The sequence below is a fragment of the Acomys minous genome, assembly GCF_964271855.1.
Source record: "Acomys minous genome assembly, chromosome: 17".
Lineage (NCBI taxonomy): Eukaryota > Metazoa > Chordata > Mammalia > Rodentia > Muridae > Acomys > Acomys minous.
This window is the reverse complement of record NC_140500.1, coordinates 60,775,079-60,795,441: the sequence shown is the minus strand read 5'-3', so window position 1 is coordinate 60,795,441 and position 20,363 is coordinate 60,775,079. Positions and strand designations below refer to the sequence as shown.

At 44.0% G+C, this 20,363-nt stretch overlaps 1 protein-coding gene across 1 annotated transcript in view; it reads left to right on the top strand.

The window, feature by feature from the left end:
- Positions 1–20,363, top strand: part of M1AP (meiosis 1 associated protein) — a gene marked incomplete at its 5' end in the record, with an annotated part of 77,992 nt that overhangs the window by 24,652 nt on the left and 32,977 nt on the right. Inside the window, one exon of the mRNA XM_084766197.1 lies at positions 1,147–1,315. Within this exon, the coding sequence (XP_084622323.1) occupies positions 1,147–1,315 (169 nt within the window). The remainder of the gene's footprint in view (positions 1–1,146; positions 1,316–20,363) is intronic.

The window sequence follows — 20,363 nt, the reverse complement described above, 5'->3', positions numbered from 1 at the left end:
GGAAATTAATAAGGGAGAAGCTATGTATGTGTGAGGACAAAGGGTAAGCACCATTTTGCCCTTCTGCTCAGTGTTATTGCGAACCCAAAACTACCCTACAACATTAAAGTATTCAGAAATAATAATAGAAATGTACTTGTATCTACATTTCTCTTTGCTAATCAAAAACATCTACATACAAAATAATTGCATATACAATTGCCTTCCAGAGTCTCAAAATTCAAGGCAAAACTGATAATTAAGAACATTCAAGTGGAGCAGGGGGGCACATGCCTTTAATCCCAGCACTTGGGAGGCAGAGGCAGGTGGATCACTCTGAGTTTGAGGCCAGACTGGTCTACAAAGTGAGTCTAGGACAGTCAAGGCTACACAGAGAGACCCTGTCTTGAAAAAACAAAAAACAAAAAACAAAAACAAAAAGCCATTCATTTCACCATACATGGTGGCGCACACTTTTAATCCCAACACTCAGGAGGCAGAGGCAAGTGGATCTCTGTGAGTTTAAGGCCAGCCTGGTCTACAAAGTGAATCCAGGACTCTGTTACACCAAGAAACCTTGTCTCGGAAAAAAACAAAAAACAAAAAAACCAAAGAAACAAAAAGTTCATTCCGATGGAATAAAAGATTCGGTTATACACAATGCCTTAATATTTCCTCAGGTCCAACATACCAGTCAAGGGCTAAGTACATTTTAGAGTCAAAAGAAATAACTTATCTGGATCCGTGCTCAGAATGCTACATGTGGGAGCAGCGCTAGGAGAAGAGCCATGGGCTCCCTAAAGTGTACGTATGTGGAACTTGCCTACCTTGTTCCTCTGTTTTCCTGGGAAAGCAAAATATTTTGAGCAGAAGAGATGCTGTCGGTGTTTCAAGTTTTCTTAAAGAGTGAACAATAAGAAGACTAGAGCACGCGATGGCTCCCTGCTGGTCAGCCACTGCCCCGGACTAGTGGCTGGACCTGTGGTGGCTGCCTGTAATCTCGTCTTAATTTTATTTCTAAGTTATATCTAAATCTTTCTCTCTGTGCTAAACATAACAGATTCTACCGGAGACTTGCAAATTTGCCTTTCAGAATAGAGTGTATGTTCCTCGCTCTGGACGGCTAGGAAAGCAGGCGTACTGATCATCTTCATGGGTTTCGTTTAGATTACCGTCCTGACTTCTCACCCTGGAAAGGAAGTGATCAAACAGCTGGAGGAAGGGTTGAAGGAGATCAGCCTGCGCAGCATCAGAAGGCTGCAGGTGGTTGAGATTACAAAAGGCAACCAAGAGCATACCGACCCACCCTCTCCTGTGGAAGAACTCAGCAACGATGGTAAGAAGTCTGCTTTTGGCTGTGTGCTGTGCTGGCCTCGGCCTAACAATCTCATTGATTCAAAAATGCTTTCTGTTGGGGATGGAGAGAGAGAGTTCAGTGCGTAAAGCCACTTCCTGCCTTCACAGAGGGTTCAGGTTTGGTGCCAGGCAGCTATCTATAACTCCAGTTCTTCAGGATCCCATGCCCTCTTTTGGCCTTGGTAGGCACTGGGTATACACACGGCACACGATATACATGTCAGCAAAACACCCACACACAATAAAAATTAAATAAACCAATTATTTTTTTAAAAAGGAAAATAGCAGGGTGTGGTGGCCCACACCTATAATTGAAGCACTAGGGAAAAGGAGGCAGGTAGGATCAGAAGTCCATGGGGAGGGGGAGGGAGGGAGGGAGGGAGAGAGAGAGAGAGAGAGAGAGAGAGAGAGAGAGAGAGAGAGAGAGAGAGAAGGAGGGAGAAAGTAACCCAAATTTTCAGAATTTTGTGACAGAAAGCACTCAGAACAGTGCCTGCCACAGGTAAATGCCATGTGCTGATATTAATGGTAGAAGTATTTGTAGTGCTTTTCAATATACCTGTTATTGAAAAAAATTCAAAATCTAGTAATGTACTGTTGTTGTTGTTGTTGTTGTTGTTGTTGTTTTTAATGACGATCAGGAGGCTAGAAAGATAGCTCAGAGGTTAAGAGCACTGCCTGCTCAGAAATTATCATACTGAGTGAGTTAACCCAGAAGCAGAAAGACTCACATGGCATATACTCACTCATAATTGGACACTAGCCCAAAAGGCATGTCCCATGAAAGTCTTCACTTACCAGGAGATTGGGATAGATGTGATGACATCCTATTGAGACTCTAGGTGAGAGAAGTATGGGAGAATGGGGAAATAGAAGGATCCAGAGGGTCCTTCTTCTTGTAAGTTTGAAACTCGGAACACACAGAAAGATGTGGCATGCATCTGCAATCCCAGCGTTCTTAGGAGGCACCCAGGGGCTGGGGGCAGGGCAGGGACCTACAAGAAGAACATCATGACAGGTGGATCTGGCCCCAGGGGTTCTGCTCAAACTACTGCACCAACCAAGAACAATACTTGCAGTAAATGTCAAACCCCTATTCAGATCTAGCCAATGGACAGGACATTCTCCACAGTTGAGTGGAGAGTGAGAACTGACTCTGACACGAACTCTGGTGCTCCATATTTGACCACTTCCCCTTGGTGGGGAGGCCTGGTGGCCCTCAGAAAAAGGATAAGCAGGCTACCAAGATGAGACTTGATAGCCTATGACCATATAGTGGGGGAGGAGGTCGCCCTCGGTCACAGACATAGGGGAGGGGAATAGGGTGAAAGTGGGAGGGAGAGAGGAACGGGAGGATACAGGAGATGGGATAACAATTGAGATGTAATCTGAATAATTTTTTTTAAATTTTATTATTTTTTAAAATGACCATCAAAATACTTTCAACTTAGAAGCCTCTCACCATCCCATTGGGTAGCTATTACACTACTTTTATTTTTGTACACTGCCTCTCAGTTGTCCCCTGTCACATTATGTTACATAGCTGTATTTTGTTTGTGCGATTTTTTTTGTTTCCATCTAAGTATTTTAAAACTTTTACATAGTTCTCATGGCCCTTCTTTTCTGCTTTTTGTCTATTTTTGTTCCTTTTTCACCATTAAGAGAACATGAAGAAGCATTGGCCTAAGAAATAGAAGCTCCCACAGGGCACCCAGTATGCTTTCTTTACCCTACTTTCTCTCTATGTCTGAGCCAACCCTGTATCTACAGCAAATTCCTAATGGTCTTAATCAATTTAGGATCTAGTAGATTCTGCTAATTCTAGCACTCAAGATTAGTCTCAAAGAAGAACCAAAGACCATGGGAATAATGCTGCTATCTCTTTTGGGTTTTCTGTGTGTGTGTGTGTGTGTGTGTGTGTGTGTGTGTGTGTGTGTGTGTGCGCACATACATTGCTAATTTATGTTTTATTATTATATGTATTTGCACATATATGTGTGCATGTGGGCACATGCATGTGGAATCTAGAGGACAACTTTTGGGAGTTCATTTTAGCTTCCCGCCTTGTTTCAAAGCAGGATGTCTCTGGCTTCTGCTGGTCTGTGTACTTCAGGATAAGTGGTGTGCAAGTTTACAGATGGTTCTCCTGTCCCTGCTCCGCCCCCAGCCCCTGCGTGCCTCCTAAGAACGCTGGGATTGCAGATGCGTGCCACATCTTTCTATGTGTTCGGGTTTCAAACTCAGGTTGTTAGACTTGTGTGGCAAGTGCTTTTACCCCTTGTGCTATTTCAACACAGAAATCACGTTGTTGGTGGTTTGTTTGTTTGTTTGTTTGTTTTTCTTTCTTCTTGTTATTTTCATATTTGCTGCAGTGCTGGGGGATCACAATCAGCACCTTGTGCCAAAGCAAGAATTCCACCCCTGAGCTAAATCTCTAGCTCCTTAGAAGTAAATCTTGGTGGGCTGGAGAGATGACTCCATTGAGAGCACTTTTGCTTGTAACAGTGTGAATGAAAGTGGCTCCTACAGGCTGATGTACCTGCAAGCTCAGTCCCCAGCTGATAAACTGGTTGGAAAGAATTAGGAGGTGTGGCCTTGTTGGAGGAGGTGTGTCACTGGGCATGCGCTTTGAGGTTTCAAAAGCCAATGCCAGCTCTCTCTGTCTCTGTCTCTGTCTCTGTCTCTGTCTCTGTCTCTGTCTCTGTCTCTGTCTCTGTCTCTGACTCTGTCTCTGTCTCTGTCTCTCTCTCTGTCTCTCTCTCTCTCTCTCTGTCTCTCTCTCTCTCTCTTTCTGTCTCTCTCTCTCTCTCTCTCTCTCTCTCTCTCTCTCTCTCTCTCTCTCTGGGTCAGGATATAAAGCTCTCTCAGCTATGCTCCAGTGCCATGCCTGCCTGTTTCCCTCTATAATGGTCATGGATTAATCCCCCCAAACTGTAAGCAAGCCCCCAATTAAATGCTTTCTTTTATAAGAGATACCTTGGTTATGGGGTCTCTTCACAGCAATAAAACAGTAACTAGGACAGTGCTCTTCCGGAAGAACGAGGTTTGGTTCCTATCACCCACTTAGGGCAGCTCGCAATCACCTTTAAACAGAGCTCCGGGTGACCCTAGGCCCTCTTCTTGCTCCCTCAGGCACCCATAGACATATGCATACATTCACACAGTCACATACACATAAATAAAAAAAAAATTTTAAAAGTGAGAAATCTCAACAAGGATACTGTTGGCTTGGTTTTGTTTTGTTTATTTGTTTGTGTGTTTTTAAAGACAAGGTTTCTCTGTGTAGCTTTGCCTGTCCTGGACTCACTTTGTAGACCAGGCTCGCCTCAAACTCACAGACATCCACCTGCCTCTGCCTCCCTGAGTGCTGGAATTAAAGGTGTGCTGTGTGCCACCACACCCGGCTTTTGGTTTGGGTTTTGAAACAGGGTCTGGCTATGTAGTTCTGACTAGTATGAGCTTGTGGCCATCCTGGTTCGGCCTCTTGAATGCTATGATTCTGAGGCAGAGTCTTGCTTTGCACAACCCAGGATACATGTAACCTGGGCAGCCCTGGAAAATCAGATGCTCTTATTTCAAGCTCATAAATGCTGAGCTTGCAGCTGTGCACCTCCATGCCCAGCTGACTTTTTAAAAAAATTAATCTGATGATAATTCCATAATCCTATGGAAAATGTGCGCACTCATGCTCAAATGCATGCATACATTCAAATTAAGGCACTTGCTAAAGCTAAGGGCATAAAGATGACGCATGAAGTCGTTAAATAAGGCAGAAGTGGGGCTTGTCATACAGCTCAATCACAGAGCCTTTGCCTCAGATGCATGATGCTCTGGATTTAACACCCAGCACTGCAGAAATTAATAGATAGTATCGTACTGACGCAGGAACAGACAGTTTGCCCTGTCTAGAGCAGATTATTAAGCCCAGAAAGTCATATGAAAACTTGACATGTGGTGTGGCTGCCACGGGAAAAAAAACAATGAACGAAGATGAATGTAATAACTAAGTCACGCTGGAACTATCAATGTTCCTTACAGGGAAAAGGAAAATTGCATCTCTACTTTATAAAACGTATGATGGTTTAAATGGATTAAAAACCTAAATACGAAAGATGAAACTTTCAAAAGAAAATATATAAGGAAACATTTTGTGACTATGGGTAGGAAGAAGGAAGGATTTCCTAAGGGAGACACAAAGTCTGCTAACTACAGAATATTAAATAAGTATCACTATATTAAAAATCAGAATTTCTGTTTGAAAGAGGACTCCACAAAAAGGGAGTCAGAAAAATCACAACTGCCGCTCTGACTCGTATAACCAGTGAAGAGTTGCTGTCTGGAGTACAAAATTTGAGGCATCCTCATAAACTGGAGCATTATAAAGCGAACGGGCCACAGCTACGTAGAACAGCGTGATATTGAGGAGGGGGGAGCAAGTCACTAAAGACATATAGAAGACTGTGCTTCTTTCCAAAGCTCCAGGAAATTAAAACAATAAAATATTACTTAAAATTGTAAAACTACCTTTTAAAAAAAAACTACTTTTTAAAATGAAAAGAATGATAAGGAATGCAGCGCAGCGCAGCGTCCTCTGAGGACCAGAGTACGGCGCGCGGACATGCCAGTGCTATTAATGACATATTCTACATCTCACGTTCAACAAAAGAATTCATGACCGTCCGCTTACTGTTGAGGTTTTGGGCCTTCCGTGAACACTCATAGTACGTCTTCATTTGCATATAATAAAACTCTTGTAATAGCCTTCTAAAGAATGGGCAAGTAATAAATATGCCAAAACTAAAAAGGCACGGTGATCAATATGCTTTGGCATCTAGACAGCATCTGTCCGGTTGACAACCGTCTGCACTGATCGCGGCGAATACAAGCAGTTACAAATCAACTTAATGAGGCTGTCAGCGGCCCTACATTTCTCAGCAGTGTACACAAGGGTATCGGGTTCCCTTGCTAAGTGCTCTCAAGCCATCTGTTTAAAATTTCCTCCTGGGGTTTACCAGGACTCATGTCAAGCTCCCTTGGAAGATATCTTATCCATATGTGTTCTCAGGAAACACCAAACGTGAACAATCCAAACAGAGAAGATAGAGATCCAGTGTTTCTTAGAAGATTCCAGAAAGAACTGCTGGCAGGGCATCGGAGCGTCCTCTCTGTGTGAGGCAGTTGTTGGACTCCAGTGTTTTAGAGGACAGACCAGTGGGCAGCTGCTCATCGAGTTTGTCTCCGCTAACTGAGTTAAAGTCATTTTCCTGCGGCATTAAGACTAAATTAGAAGCTCTGTTGTGTTTGTGACCTAAAGATTTTTAACGCAGACAGACGTTCATTTCACTAAAAGAAGCCACGGTCTCAGAGAAGTAGCAACCTCCCTTTTATAGCTAAGTGAGGTAGTAGGAGTTGAGCAGTTGAAGTTGCCTGAAAATTGAGATTTTTTTTTTAATGTCTGTCCTTGCAGGAGTGAGGAATAATCTACACACCAGAAGTTACATCTGGGTGACACGTGCGACTCAATGAGTTTTCATAGTAGTATATACCTACAAATCATCACCCCAGTCAAGAAATAACACACGGTCATGGTGCTCCAAGGCCCCTCCTGACTCGCTACACTCAATCCTAGATTAGGCTGCAGTTAGCATAAGTAGAATCCTACAGTATATATACGTTGGTCTTTTTCCTTTAGATACTGAGATCCGTCCGTGTTTATAACAATTTGTTTTTACTGTTGAGTATTAATGTTTTGCATAAATGTCATATTTTGTTTAACTGTTCATTCATCGATGGATACTTTGGTTTCCAACTTTTAGTTATGAATAAATCTGGTATAAATATCTACACACAGATCTTGCCATGCATGTATGTTTTCATTTCTCCTGCATCCTTGTCATCTCTTCTCACACGTGTACTTTTGTTTTGCTCTGGATTTTTTTGGTAGGGTGATTGGTTTTTTCTTTCTTTTTCCTTTTTTTTTTTTTTTTTTTTTTTTTAGGTTTTTTTTGAGACAGGATTTTTCTGTGTAGCCTTGGCTGTCCTGGACTCGCTTTGTAGACCAGGCTGGCCTCGAGAGATCTACCTGCCTCTGCCTCCCAGGTGCTGGGATTAAAGGCGTGTGCCAGCACTGCCGGTTTGGGGATTGGTTTTTTTCAAGTCAGGGTTTTCTCTGTGTAGCTGTCCTGGACTTGGTCTGTAGACCAAGATGGCCTTGAACTCACAACAATCCACCTGCCTCTGCCTCCCAAGTGATGGGATTACAGGTGCCCACCACTATGCCCAGATCTCACACTTGTACTTTCAACCCACTTGTGTATTTATAGTTAAAATATATTTCAGCCAGTCATGGTGTCAAACACCTTTAATTCTAGCCCTCTGGAAGCAGAGCATGTGGATCTCTGAGTTCAAGGACAGCCTGGTCTACAGAGTGAGCTCCAGGTCAGCCAGGGCAACACAGAGACTCTGTCTTGAAAAAAAAAAAAAAAACAAGGCCAAAATGTGTGTGTGTGTGTGTGTGTGTGTGTGTGTGTGTGTGTGTGTGTGTGTGTATTTGTTGTAGACAACACATTGTTTTTATTCTGATAACTTCTAAGTTTTACTTGTAGTGTACACTCCACTAATAATTATCTTCAGTATTGATATGGTTGGTTTTAGGTCTACTGTTTTGTTTGTCAATTCTGTTTTGGTTGTTTTTCTTTTCTCCTGCTTTCCTGTCTTTGAGGGGTGCTCATATATTTTTTAAAGATGTGGGGCTAGAGAGATGGCTCAGAGTTAAGAGCTCTCACTGCTCTTCCTAAGGACCCAGGTTCAGTTCCTTCAGCCACGTCAGGCAACTTAGAACCACCTGTCACCGCAGCTCCAGGGCATGCAACATCCTCCTCTGGCCTCCGAAGTCACCTGACTACATGTAGTATACTCACAGAGACACAAACACATAAATAATATCTTTAATTTGGCTGGGTATGGTGGTGCATGCCATTAATCCCAGCACTCAGGAGGCCGAAGGAAGCAGATCTCTATGAGTTTAAGGCCAACCTGGTCTACATAGTGGCTTCCAGGCCAGCTAGGGCTACATAATTAGACCCTGTCCCCTAGAATCAAACAAATAGAAAACAGAAAAGGCATTTTAATTCTATTTTATCAATTGTAATTTATCTCTTCATCTTTATATGGTTTTTAGTGGTTTCTCTAGAGGATTACACTATATATCTTTTGTCTTCCCCACAATCTAATTGGAGTTCACATTAAGTGCCATAGATAGGACTTAAAATCTACTTTTTAAACTTTTTACAGCCTACTTAAAATTAATATAATGCCATCTCATGTAAAATGCAGGAACTGCACAATTATGTAGGCCCATTTATTCCAGCTCAGATATGTGTGTTATCTTTTACTTGTTTGTCTTTATTTGTTTTTGAAACAGGGTCTCCTAGATACCAGAGGAGGATGACCTTGAATTCCTGACTCCTGCTTCCTGCCTCTCAAGTTCTAAGTCCTAGAGTTACATATACCCCATTGTTCATGCTGTAGTGATCTTATGTGCTTGGTGCCCAGAGAGGCCAGAGAAGAGTATCAGATCCCCTGGGACTGGAGTGACAGATGGCAGTGAGCTGCCCTGTGGAAAGTGCTCTTTTGCTGAGCTGTCTCTCCAGTCCCTGGTCCTAAACCCTGGATCTTCCATCTTTACCCACACATTTTTGCCACTTCCAAAGCTCCTCTTTCATTCCCAGACAGCCAAGTTTCCCTTGGATACCATGTCTTTCCCCCCTCGAAGGACCTTGCTATTTTTAAATAGTGTGGGTTTGAGCGGCGACAGTCCCATTGCTATTTGTCTGAAAATGTCTATTCCACTTTCACTCTTAAAACACATTTGCCTCATACACAGAAGTATAGGTTGCCTGGGATGTTTGGGTAATTTAAAGATAAGCCACCGCCTTCTGGCCATCCCTGGTTTCTATCTTAAAGTGACAGCCCTTAAATCACTTTCAGCTATCTGGAAAGGCTCATGTTCCTGCCTGCATTCATGAGGTTCGCCTTCCGTTTGTTTTCAGCAGCTTGCTAAAGACATAACTAAGCTTAGATTTGTTCTCATTTATCCTGTCCGGGGTTCACAAAGCCTCTTAAATCTATATATCTTTTTTTTTTCCAAAGATCTGATCATTTATCTGTTACTCTTAAAGACTTTGTTAAAGCTGGACTCAGAAATAGAAATTCTAAATAAGTCTTTTGGCCAAAAGTTCAGGATATTCTGCAGTCTTCTTATTGCTTTTCGTAATGTGTTGTGTCTTCAGAGCATCTCTGTTGCGGGCCAAGTGGAGTAACGACTCTGAGTCCTGGGTGCTTCGGTCCTTGGCTTACTCTCTGTTTAAGGGCTCTCTGACAATGTCTTGGCAGACATCATCTTCAGAGAGGCTGAAAGGCTTTAGGATTCTGTTAGCCCTTTTGTGCCCTGTAGTGTGTCAGTCTAGGGATACCCTTCTGTCCCTTTTCTACAGTGGCCAAATTGAACTCAGATTGGCATCCACGACGCATCTGTGAGCAGACTTGGGCTTCCTTTCTCCAGCTCTCTTTACTCTGTAACCAGAATGCCCCTCACTTAACGGGCAGGTGCCCTCTGACAAAGCACCTTGCTTCATGGGAAAATCTTGTTGGTCACTCCCAGCACTAGTTCACCCAACAGGACCCTTCTACTCTTCACCCAGAGCATCAGGAGCTACTTACGTGATGCTTCTCACAGAAAGTACCAGGTGCCACTCACCATCCACTTTGATATGTTTTTCATTCTGTTTATGACAGCTGGTAACTGGGTAGGAAACATACAGCTTCTTCTTGATTCAGATGACCACCTAGTAGGCTTCAGGAAAAAGAACTGGAGGATATACTTTTTTTTTTTTTTTAAAGAAATGGTGTCACTGTGTAGCCCTGGCTAGCCTAGAATTCAATTTGTTGACCAGACTGGCTCCAAACAGAGATCCATCTGCCTCTGCCTCCCAAGTAATGTGGTTAAAGGTGTGCACCATCAGATCCTACCAAACCTGTATATGTAAATCTTTAACAGAAGTTGAAAAGTTTTCTACCACTGTTTCCTCAAATATTTTTGCGCTATATCTTTTCTCTTCTAGGGTTCCACAGAGATCCCTGCATAGTGATGCAAACTTTGATCCCAGTACTTAAAAGACTAGAATAGAAAGATTTCTAAGTTTAAGGCCACCCTGTACAACATAGCAAGACCTAGCTGGGTGTGGTTGTTCAAGCCTTTAATCCCAGAGCTTGGGAGACAGAGGCAGGCAGACCTCTGTGAGTTTGAGGTCAACTTGGTCTGTTTAGGGAGTTCCAGGACAGCCAAAGCTACATGGAGAGACCCTTTCTCAAAAACAAAAACAAAATCAGATTCTATCTCAAATAGTAACAGCAATAACAAAATACAAAATAAAAGAATAAACGAAAACACATTCTACAGAGCCTCCGACTCTGTACTTTTTGTTTTGCTTGCTTGGTTGGTATTATTATCCTGAGACATGGTCTCAGGCAGCCCGGACAGAACTTAAATTCTCTACATAGCAGAAGATAGCCTGAGCTTTTTATGCTCCTCTTTATACCCCCCACGGGCTGAGAGTTTACTCATATGCCACTGTATCTGTTTTATAGTGCTGGGAACAGAACCCACGTCTTTGTGAGCAGGCTCTCTACCAACTGAGATCTATCCCCTAACCCATGTTTGTTTACTTTGTCCATTTTTCTCTCTTCAGGTGGAGGCTTATACATCCGTCTTTAAGTCACTGACTTTTTCCTCTTTCATTTTCATTCATTCTGCTTTTAAACCCATGTGAACATTTTTGTTTAGGTATTGTTATTTTTTGAAGTTCTAAATTTTCCATTTTATTGTCTCTTATGTTTTCTGTTTCTCTGTTGACACTTCTTACATTTTGAATAATTGATTTATTTTTATTTCATGTGCATTTTGTTTTGCCTGTATGTGTATGTCTGTGTGGAGGTGTCAGGTCCCCTGAAACTGGAGTTACAGGCAGCTGGGAGGCACCGTGTGGGTGCTGGTCCTCTGGAAGAGCAGCCAGTGCTCTTACCCACTGAGCCATCTCCCTACCCCACCCCCATTTCTTATATTTCTGTTCATTGTGAGCGTGCTTTCAATTCCTCATTGAGAATGATTTCAATTATGCTGGTATAAAGTCCTTATCTGGCAGATGACAGCATCTTTATCGTGTTAGGGTTTGTGACTGTGATTTGTGTTTTTCTTTTGAGACTGAGTCATAGTTTTCTTTCTCTATAAGCCAAAACCACTTTGATTTTATTTTGTGAATTATATTATAGAGATTTTTAGATTTTATTATGTTGCTTTGAAGTGTTTTTTGTTTGTTTTGTCAGACGATTAACTTCGTTAGGCCCAGGCTGCCACCCGTTGGCCCTTCAGTGAGGAAATACTCAAATTCTCAGTCCTTCTCTGTCCAAGTTGGTTCTGCTTGTTATTGCTGCTGTTGGTATTTGAGACAGGGTCTCATTAGGTATCCTTGGCTGGTGTGGAATTCACTATGTAGACTAGACTGGCCTTGAACCCACAGAGGTCTGTCTGCCTGCCTCTGCTTCCATGTGCCACTCTGCCCGGACTCAATCCCATTCTTTGATCCTAAACTGTTTTCAATTTGCCCCGTCTGTGTAGTGCAGGAGACAGGCAGGGCCTTGGGCTGAGCTTAAGCACATCAGTCAGTGCTCTCCGGCTCTCTGTTTTGGTGGACTTGTTCCTCACTTTCTGGAGACCTGGGTTGACCTGCCTCCTTCCTCTGACAAAGTCAGCGGAAGACAGAGAGACTTTCCAGCTGTGTTTGCTGTGGAAGCAAGAGGACCCGAGCTTTGTCTCCAGCACTCACGTCAAAAGGCCAGACACCACACCACAACACCTCCTCTACCTCCAGCACTGCTGAGGTGGAGGCAGGAGGATGCCAGCGGCTTACTGGCCAGGCAGTCTAGCCAAAACAGTGAGCCACACGTTCAGTGAGAAACTTTGTCTCAAAAATAAGGTAGAGAGCAAAAGAATAAGACACTGACATTGACCTCTGACCTCGACACATGCAAGCATGGGATCACACACCTGCATACACACACACACACACACACACACACACACACACAGAACACAGAGAGAGGTGGGGGGGAGGGAGGGAGGGAGAGAGAGAGAGAGAGATCACACACACCACCACACACAAAAGTAAAGGAACAATTATTTAATTAAAACCTAAGCCAGTGAGCTGTCTCAACAACTACCAAGACCAAAGACCTGATCTCCATACCCTAGTTCAATCTCTAGGACCCACGCGGTGGGCCACTGACCACCGCCTGCACCTCATCACGCACCTACCTCCCCAGACACACGCAAACAAACAAATGTAATTTTTAATTAATATCGTTTGCAAGATAAAAAGCCCTATGATGTCGAGGGACAGCTGAGGAATTAGGGGGAAGGACTGGTATTTACAACACAGGGGAACTGATATTTAAACACAAGACAGCCACGCTTTTAAAGGGGAATTTGCAAACATCTTTGACATTTTTATATGGGTTCACTTTTGAGTCACCAGTTCCTCTTTTATGAACCCGGTGTCCCGAAAACGTGCTTCACATGATACAAAAGTGCACAGGCACGTCAGAGCCATGTAGCCTAGGTATGTGCGTGCATGTATGTATGTATATGTGTGTACAGGCATGTGGGCATGTGGTTTGGAATTTTCTTTGGTTTAAAGACATATTCAACATGTTTTGGCTCAACTTAGCTCACCGTGCAAGCCTGATGACCCAAGCTCAATCCTCGGATCTCACAGTGAAATTAGAGATCTGACTCCCAAAAGTTGCCCCCTGACCTCCACACATTTGCTCCCTGCTACACATGCAGCAGTGTGTGCATGCTCGCACACATATACACAGTAATGATAATAAGTAGTAAATAAAAATTTAAAGGAGGCAAATTGCAGTCCTGTGGTCGTTGGGACCATGCCATCAGATTGACTGTTTTCCTATGCCTTCTTCGTCCACTCTTCCCTGCCCTCCTTTTTTACCACAGTGCCTATGAAGACCCTGCCTCTCGGTCAGCTTTAAGATTTTTACATTAAGCCAGGCAATGCTGGTGCATGGCTTTCATCTCAGCATTTAGGAGGCAGAGGTAGGCAGCTCTCTGTGAGCTCAAAGCCAGCCTGGTCTATAGAGTGAGTTCCAGAATAAGCCAGACTTCACACAGAGAAACCGTGCCTCACAACAAAAAGAAAAAAGAAAAACAAACAAACAAAAACACTAAATACTTTCAAGTTTTATAATACGAAATTAATGTCTGCAGGGGGAAATAAAAGACTTTTGTTTTTGAAATAAGGTCTGTATGGGGCTCTGACTGCCCTGGTACTTGGTACCTACCCCATAGCCAAATTCACAGTCTCCCTAGTGCTGCAATTAATTACAGGCATGCGCCACCATTGAAGAATATTTAAATATCTCCTAAGACTATTATTTACCAAGCCAAATAATACTTCATCACTAACTGTTTCTTGTTTGGTTGGATGGGTTTTTGTTTGTTTGTTTGTTTGTTTTTGTTTTGTTTTGCTTTGCTTTTTTAACTGATATGGGGGATATGCATGTGGAAGCCAGAACACAGGCTCAAGTGTCATCCTCAGGAATGGCACCCACCTCCTTTGAGACAGGCTCTCTGATGAGTCTAGAGTTCACCAATTAGACTAAACTGGCTGTCCAGTAAACCTGGGTGTCCTCCTGCCTCTGCCTCTGCCTGTGCCTCTCCAGGGCATGGGTTACATGTGCGTACCACCATGCTCCAGCATTTTCATGTAGAATCTAGCTTTGAACTCACATCCTCATGCTTGTGAGGGCAAACCCTTACTAACTGAGCTATCTCTGCATCTCCAAAAAACTACTTTAGACTTTGCATAGCCCACTTACTAATAAGCAACCTAATTTACAAAGGGGCTTCATATTTTTCATTTATCTATTTCTATTTTATGTGCATTGGTGTTTCCTGCATGCTTGTCCATGTGAAGATGTCAGATCTTGGTGTTACAGACAGTTGCGAGTCACCATGTGAGTGCTGGGACTTGAACCCCGGTCCTCTGGAAGAACAGTCAGTACTAACTGCTGAGCCATTTCTCCAGCTCCAGGGCTTCATTTTTTTTTTTAATAAAATAAAAATAGAACCATTGAGAGCCATAGTTAAAATATATTTTCTTCCAATTTGGATCACATACATCATTGAAAATAAAATTTTAGCACACACATTGAGAGAGAGAGAGAGAGAGAGAGAGAGAGAGAGAGAGAGAGAGAGAGAGAAATGGAAAGGCTTTTAGTGTCTAAAATGTTCACATCTTCGCAGACTTCCAAGAGGCAACTTTTTCATCTCTATTTCCAAAAGTTGCATGGTGCTTTATCATCCACAATGCTTCCATGTGTCCAGTGTCCTTGTTTTATATTCAATGAGCTCTCAGCCTCGGTATCACTGTCATTTCCAGCTTTCAGTACTAGTTACATTCCTGTTGCTGTGATAAAACACTATGACCAAAGTAACTTATAGAAGGAAGAGCGTGATTTTGGTTTTTTGGGTTTTGGCTTATGGTTGCAGAGGATGCAGAGATCATAATGGTAAGAGAGAGCATAGCAGCAGGTGGCAGGCATGGCAGCAGGCAGCAGGCACCAGGCAGCAGGCACCAGGCAGCAGGCATGGCAGCAGGCAGCAGGTGGCAGGCATGGCAGCAGGATCAGGAAGCTGAGAACTCACATCTGCAACCACAACTCAAAGCAAAAAGAGCAAACTGGCTATGGGGCCCGGCCTCGAGCTCTTCAAGCCCACTCACTCCCAGGGACACACTTCCCCCAGCAATGGCACATCTGCTATACCTCCCCAAGTAATGCCATTGACTGAGGACCAAGTATTTCCAATGCCTGAGACTATGGGGTGGGGGACTTCTCATTCAAACCAAGGCACAGATATAAGAGGTGAAAGTATAGAGGCGAAGTGACTGGCCTGCCGTCACAGAGAAGCGATTCAACGGCCTGGCTATCACTCATTCTTTCTATTTATTAAAGCATTTGCTGGGTCCTGCTGTAGCCCAGGCACCAAGCTAGTCCTGGCCATAGGTATCAGGTGTGATGCACAGCAGCGTATACAGGCTGTGGTCTAGCCAGGGCCCCTCTGTACTGCACCGGCAGCTTCCAGGGAAGGAACACTCATAAAACCCAGTGCAAGCCTAGTTGTCTGTCCCCTTAGAACACACAAGCCAAAGAGATTCAGGCACTGAATCAGGGGAGATGGCTCAGAGAGCTGTCACCAAGCCCAACGGTCTGAGTTTGACCTCCAAGATCCACGTGGTGGAAGTAGAAAAAAGATGGACCCCTGCAAGTTGTGTCCTCTCTCTCTCTCTCTCTCTCTCTCTCTCTCTCTCTCTCTCTCTCTCTCTCTTTCTCTCTCTCACACACACACACACACACACACACACACACACCAAATAAATGAATATTTTTAAGAGAGAGATAAGGACTAGAAAGATAGCTTACTGGTTAAGAGTGCATCAAGCCCTTGCAGAGGATGGGAGTTCAATTCCCAGGACTCCCACTGAGCTGCTCATAATAACTCCAGATTCAGGGGATCCGATGCCTCTGGCTTCCCCAGGCACCTGCACTTAAACTTAAGGGTGCATATCTACACATAGACAAGTAGTAATAATAATAATAAATCTTGAATGACATCTTAAAGTTCACAGAGAGACCGTCTGAGGGTCTGGTATAAGTTAAGTGCCTGTCCTCTTTCCCTACTCAATTCAAATGCACCTTCGCACATACAGATAAAACCGTATGCAAGTTCAGCGAGTTCGCAGCCATGGTCATTGGGAGAATAGGGCTGACCTCTAGGCTGCAAGACTGTTCAAAGTTCCATTTCCCTGGAGCCACCCAAGACCCACCAATTTAGACATTTAAAACTACAGATGTCTAATACATACATAGAGAATCCCATTAAAAACACACTCCAGAGGTCTGGAGAGATGGAGCAGCAGCTAAGAGCACTCACTGCTCTTCCAGAGGTCAGGGTTTGCTTCTCAGCATCCTCGGGACAGCACAGGACAACCTGTAACTCCAAGTCCACAGTCACCTGCAGGCACATGGAGCACAAATACATACTTTCAGGTACACGCACATGCAATAAAATAGGTTTAAAAGATACACTGAAGGCCGGGCGTGGTGGCGCACGCCTTTAATCCCAGCATTTGGGAGGCAGAGGCAGGTGGATCTCTGTGAGTTCGAGGCCAGCCTGGTCTACAAAGCGAGTCCAGGACAGCCAGGACTACACAGAGAAACCCTGTCTCAAAAAACCAAAAAGGAAGAGGAAGAGGAGGAGGAGGAGGAGGGAAGGGGAGGGAAAAGGGGAAGAAGGAGAAGCAGCAGCTCACTGAAGGCTGTCACTATGTGTGGCCACTAGGGGGCAGACTAAGTCCACACATAGACTGTTAACTCAGCCTCCTGTGGTTACAATGACTCAGGGAAGGCTATCCCAACACTAGCTGTAGCTTCACCCAGGAACCCTGTCAAAGGGGCCTGATTCATCCTTCTGGGAGGAGCTGTTCTTCAGCATCTAAGAACAACATCTCCTTTCCAACGCCCAGGTTTAGCACATTTAGTTACGTTTGTGAGTAACACTGTTAGTGTTCTTACATCTAGTAAAACAGAGGGCCTGACCAAGCCAAAAAAAAAAAAAAAAGTTTGAAGAGAAAGGGTAGTTTTGTTTGTTTGGGGGTTTTTGTTTGTTTTGTGTTTGTTTGTTTGTTTGTTTGTTTGTTGTTTTTGCCTGAGAGTGAGCAACTCTGTAGCTAGAGAAGAGTATAGGGCTGGGCATGTAGCACGCTCCTCCTAGCATGCTTGCCTTCCATACAAGAAGCCCTGGCTTTGAGGCATGCACGTGCATGCAGTACCATATAAGCTGGGCGTGCTGGTGAGTGACAGTCGCTATCATCCCCACACTCGGGGGACAGGAAGATGAGGTGTTCAAGGTTATCCTTGGCTACATAGTGAATTTGAGACCAACCTGAACTGTTTCATCTCAGAGTGACAGTGAGAGTGGGGTAGGGGGGTAAGATAAAGAAACAGAAGTGGAGGAAGAGGAGGAGGAGGGTAGTGGCTGGCTGGACCCACTGTGTGCTACCTTCAGCACCTCACATCTTAGTGCTTTATGAGAGCAAGGAAGTAGCTAACAGGATCCAAGCCACAGTTCAAGTCCTGGTCTTGCCACTAAAGCTCACTCGCTGCCTTTCATAAACTCGGGGAAAAGAGACCCTTCAGAAGAAATAAATTAGCAAGCACAGTTAATGCTGCATAAATGAAGCTGAGAAACACCCAGTAGGTACCAATTAACGACGGGCAGGGGAAGATAATTTATGCACAGCTCCAGGACAAAGTTCTGAGTCAAGCGCTGGAGGAGGTGCCAGCCATGGATCAGCAGAGTAATAAAAGTCCTAAGGAAGGAAGGAAGTCACGTGACAAGGAGACCGACTTAGCTGAAGCAGAAGAGGCACAGGAAGAGCAATGGGAGCAACGGGCTTTGGCTTCAGCTCTGGCCAAGGCTCTGAGCTGGGGGATGGGCAGCATGCACGTGAAAAGAAGCCTACTACGTGAAAAGAAGCCTACATTTAAAAGGGGGGGGCGGGGGAGGAACAATATGTTCTCAAATAACAACAGTGACAGCACAAGATGTAAAATGAACCATCTGCCCTGTGACATCCCCTCCAGATAGAGGGCGGGCCAGAACATGTAGCAGGTGGCGTTTGGACCTGACCCTGAAAAATAGCATGTCAGTAGGTGGCAATAGGGAGGAATAGCCTGGGCCATCACAGAAGAAGACAGAGGAGGATGGGTCACACTAAGGGCTCCAAGATGAGTAGGTGGCAGTGGAGTCATGCCTGAGTCCTTTGTCCTTGTCCCTGAAAGGATGCCTCGCCCTCTGGGTCCGCAAAGGTTCAAACCTGAAGCACAGCACCTCTGCAGAGGCCATAAAAGAGTTTCTCCAAAGAGAAAACTCTGCTGTCATGCCCCCCACCGTGTATAGATAGGCTAAGAGGTTAGAAACGGGCCCTGGAGAGATGGCTGCTCTTCTGGAGGAGCTGGGTTTGATCGCCAACATTTCCCATGACCCACCAGGCGGCTCACAACCACCTGTAGCCCCAGTTCGAGGCCATCCAGTGCCCTTTTCTGGCCTCTGTGGACACTGCCCACACTGGGTCCCCAGATAGGCACGCATGCAAAAACACCTGTACACGTAAAAAAATGGATTGATTAAAAATTTAAAGTTAGAGACACTAACAATGAGCTGTGTGAGGTAGCCTGCCTGCCTGGCTCATCCGTGCACGGCGGTTTTCCATTGTAGAGCGGCCATGTTCAAGGTCAGTTCTTCAGAGTCGCTTTGCCGGCACCCTCTCAGACATGTAACTTCCCAACCTCAGAACTAATGGAAAAGCCGAGCATTCTAGAGAAGGGGTTGTCACTGACATAACCAACAGGAACAGAGGTGACATGCACGTCTCTGCCACTGGGACACATCTAGGAGCCATACTGACAGAAGGTCCCTGCATCCTTGCTGGTTCCTGTCTTTGTCTTCCATTTCTGGTAAATTCTCTCCCTGTCCATCCTCTCAGCTGTGACAAGACCATCAGTAAAGCTACTGTAAGACCTTGGAATTTGCATGTCATCTTTACGACATGCTTAATGTTTGTTCCAGTTGTAGCGTATTTGCTGTTAAAGCAAACATTTCTCCCGTCTTTTTTTTTTCTTTTATCCTTTTTTTTTTTTTTTTTTTTTTGGTTATTGTTGTTGTTAAAGAAATGGATTCACTGTGTTTTCTCTGGCTGACTTAGAAGTCTCTGTGTTAAACAGGCTGGCTTTGAACTTGCAGACATCCATCTACCTCTGCCTTCTGCATGCTGGGTAAAGCATGAGCCACCACACACAGCTTTATTCCTCTCTTCTTAAAAGAACTGTTTTTCCTTGGTCTCACCATTTCATGTTAATTTTATAGTTTTAATTGTTATAGGAAACGCTTTTTGTTGTTGTTGTTTCTAGATTGGGGGCGTTGTTTGTGTCTGGTTTGTTTGTTTGTTTGTTTGTTTTTGAGACAGGGTTTCTGTGTGCAACAGAGCTCTGGCTGTCCTGGACTCGCTTTGTAGGCCAGGCTGGCCTTGAACTCACAGAGATCCATCTGCCTCTGCCTCCCGAGTGCCAGGATTAAAGGTTCTTACTATTTATAATGATGTCTTGTCTCCTCCTGGTGGGAGTTTCTAATCTTCTACCCGTTATACTTATTTCTCTGAACTTCTTTTAAATTTTCTTTGTTTCTACTTTATGCTAATGAATGTTTTGTACGTGTGTACACCACACGTGTGCCCGGTGCCTGTGGAAGCCAGAGGGTGGCCAACTGGAGCCTCTGGAGCAGGAGTTACCGGTAGTTATTAGCCAGAATGTAGGTGTGGGATTTGAACCCAGGTCTCCTGAAAAAGCTGCTAGTGTTCTTAACCACTGAGCTACCTACCTCTATAGCACCTCAGTTCTGTACTTACCCTCGTTGTTTTAATAAGCTCTTTCGCCTCACTAAGGAAAAAAAACTGCTCATTCATTCCCAAACATTTTACTCAAGTCAACACAAAGGCTCAGAAAAACAAACAAACAAACAAAAACCAGCAACAACAAACTATCTTGTCTTTGCCACGTCATCTCCAGATGAACTTTTTTTTTTTTTTTAATGCTTCTTTGATGGTATCTTGTGCTTACTACCACAGTGCCGTAAAACACAAGGAAGCAGACAGGCACTCGAGGAGTGCTCCAATGCTGCTTTTAAAATTCCATAGGGACAGAGAGTTGTGCGCTCCTGATGGAGTGAGTGAAACAGCTAGTAACAAATGAATCCGCATAGCTACTTAGCATTTTTCTGGTCATGCTGTCAAAAATAAAAAAAATAATAAAAAAAAAATAAAAAAGCACGCTTGGCT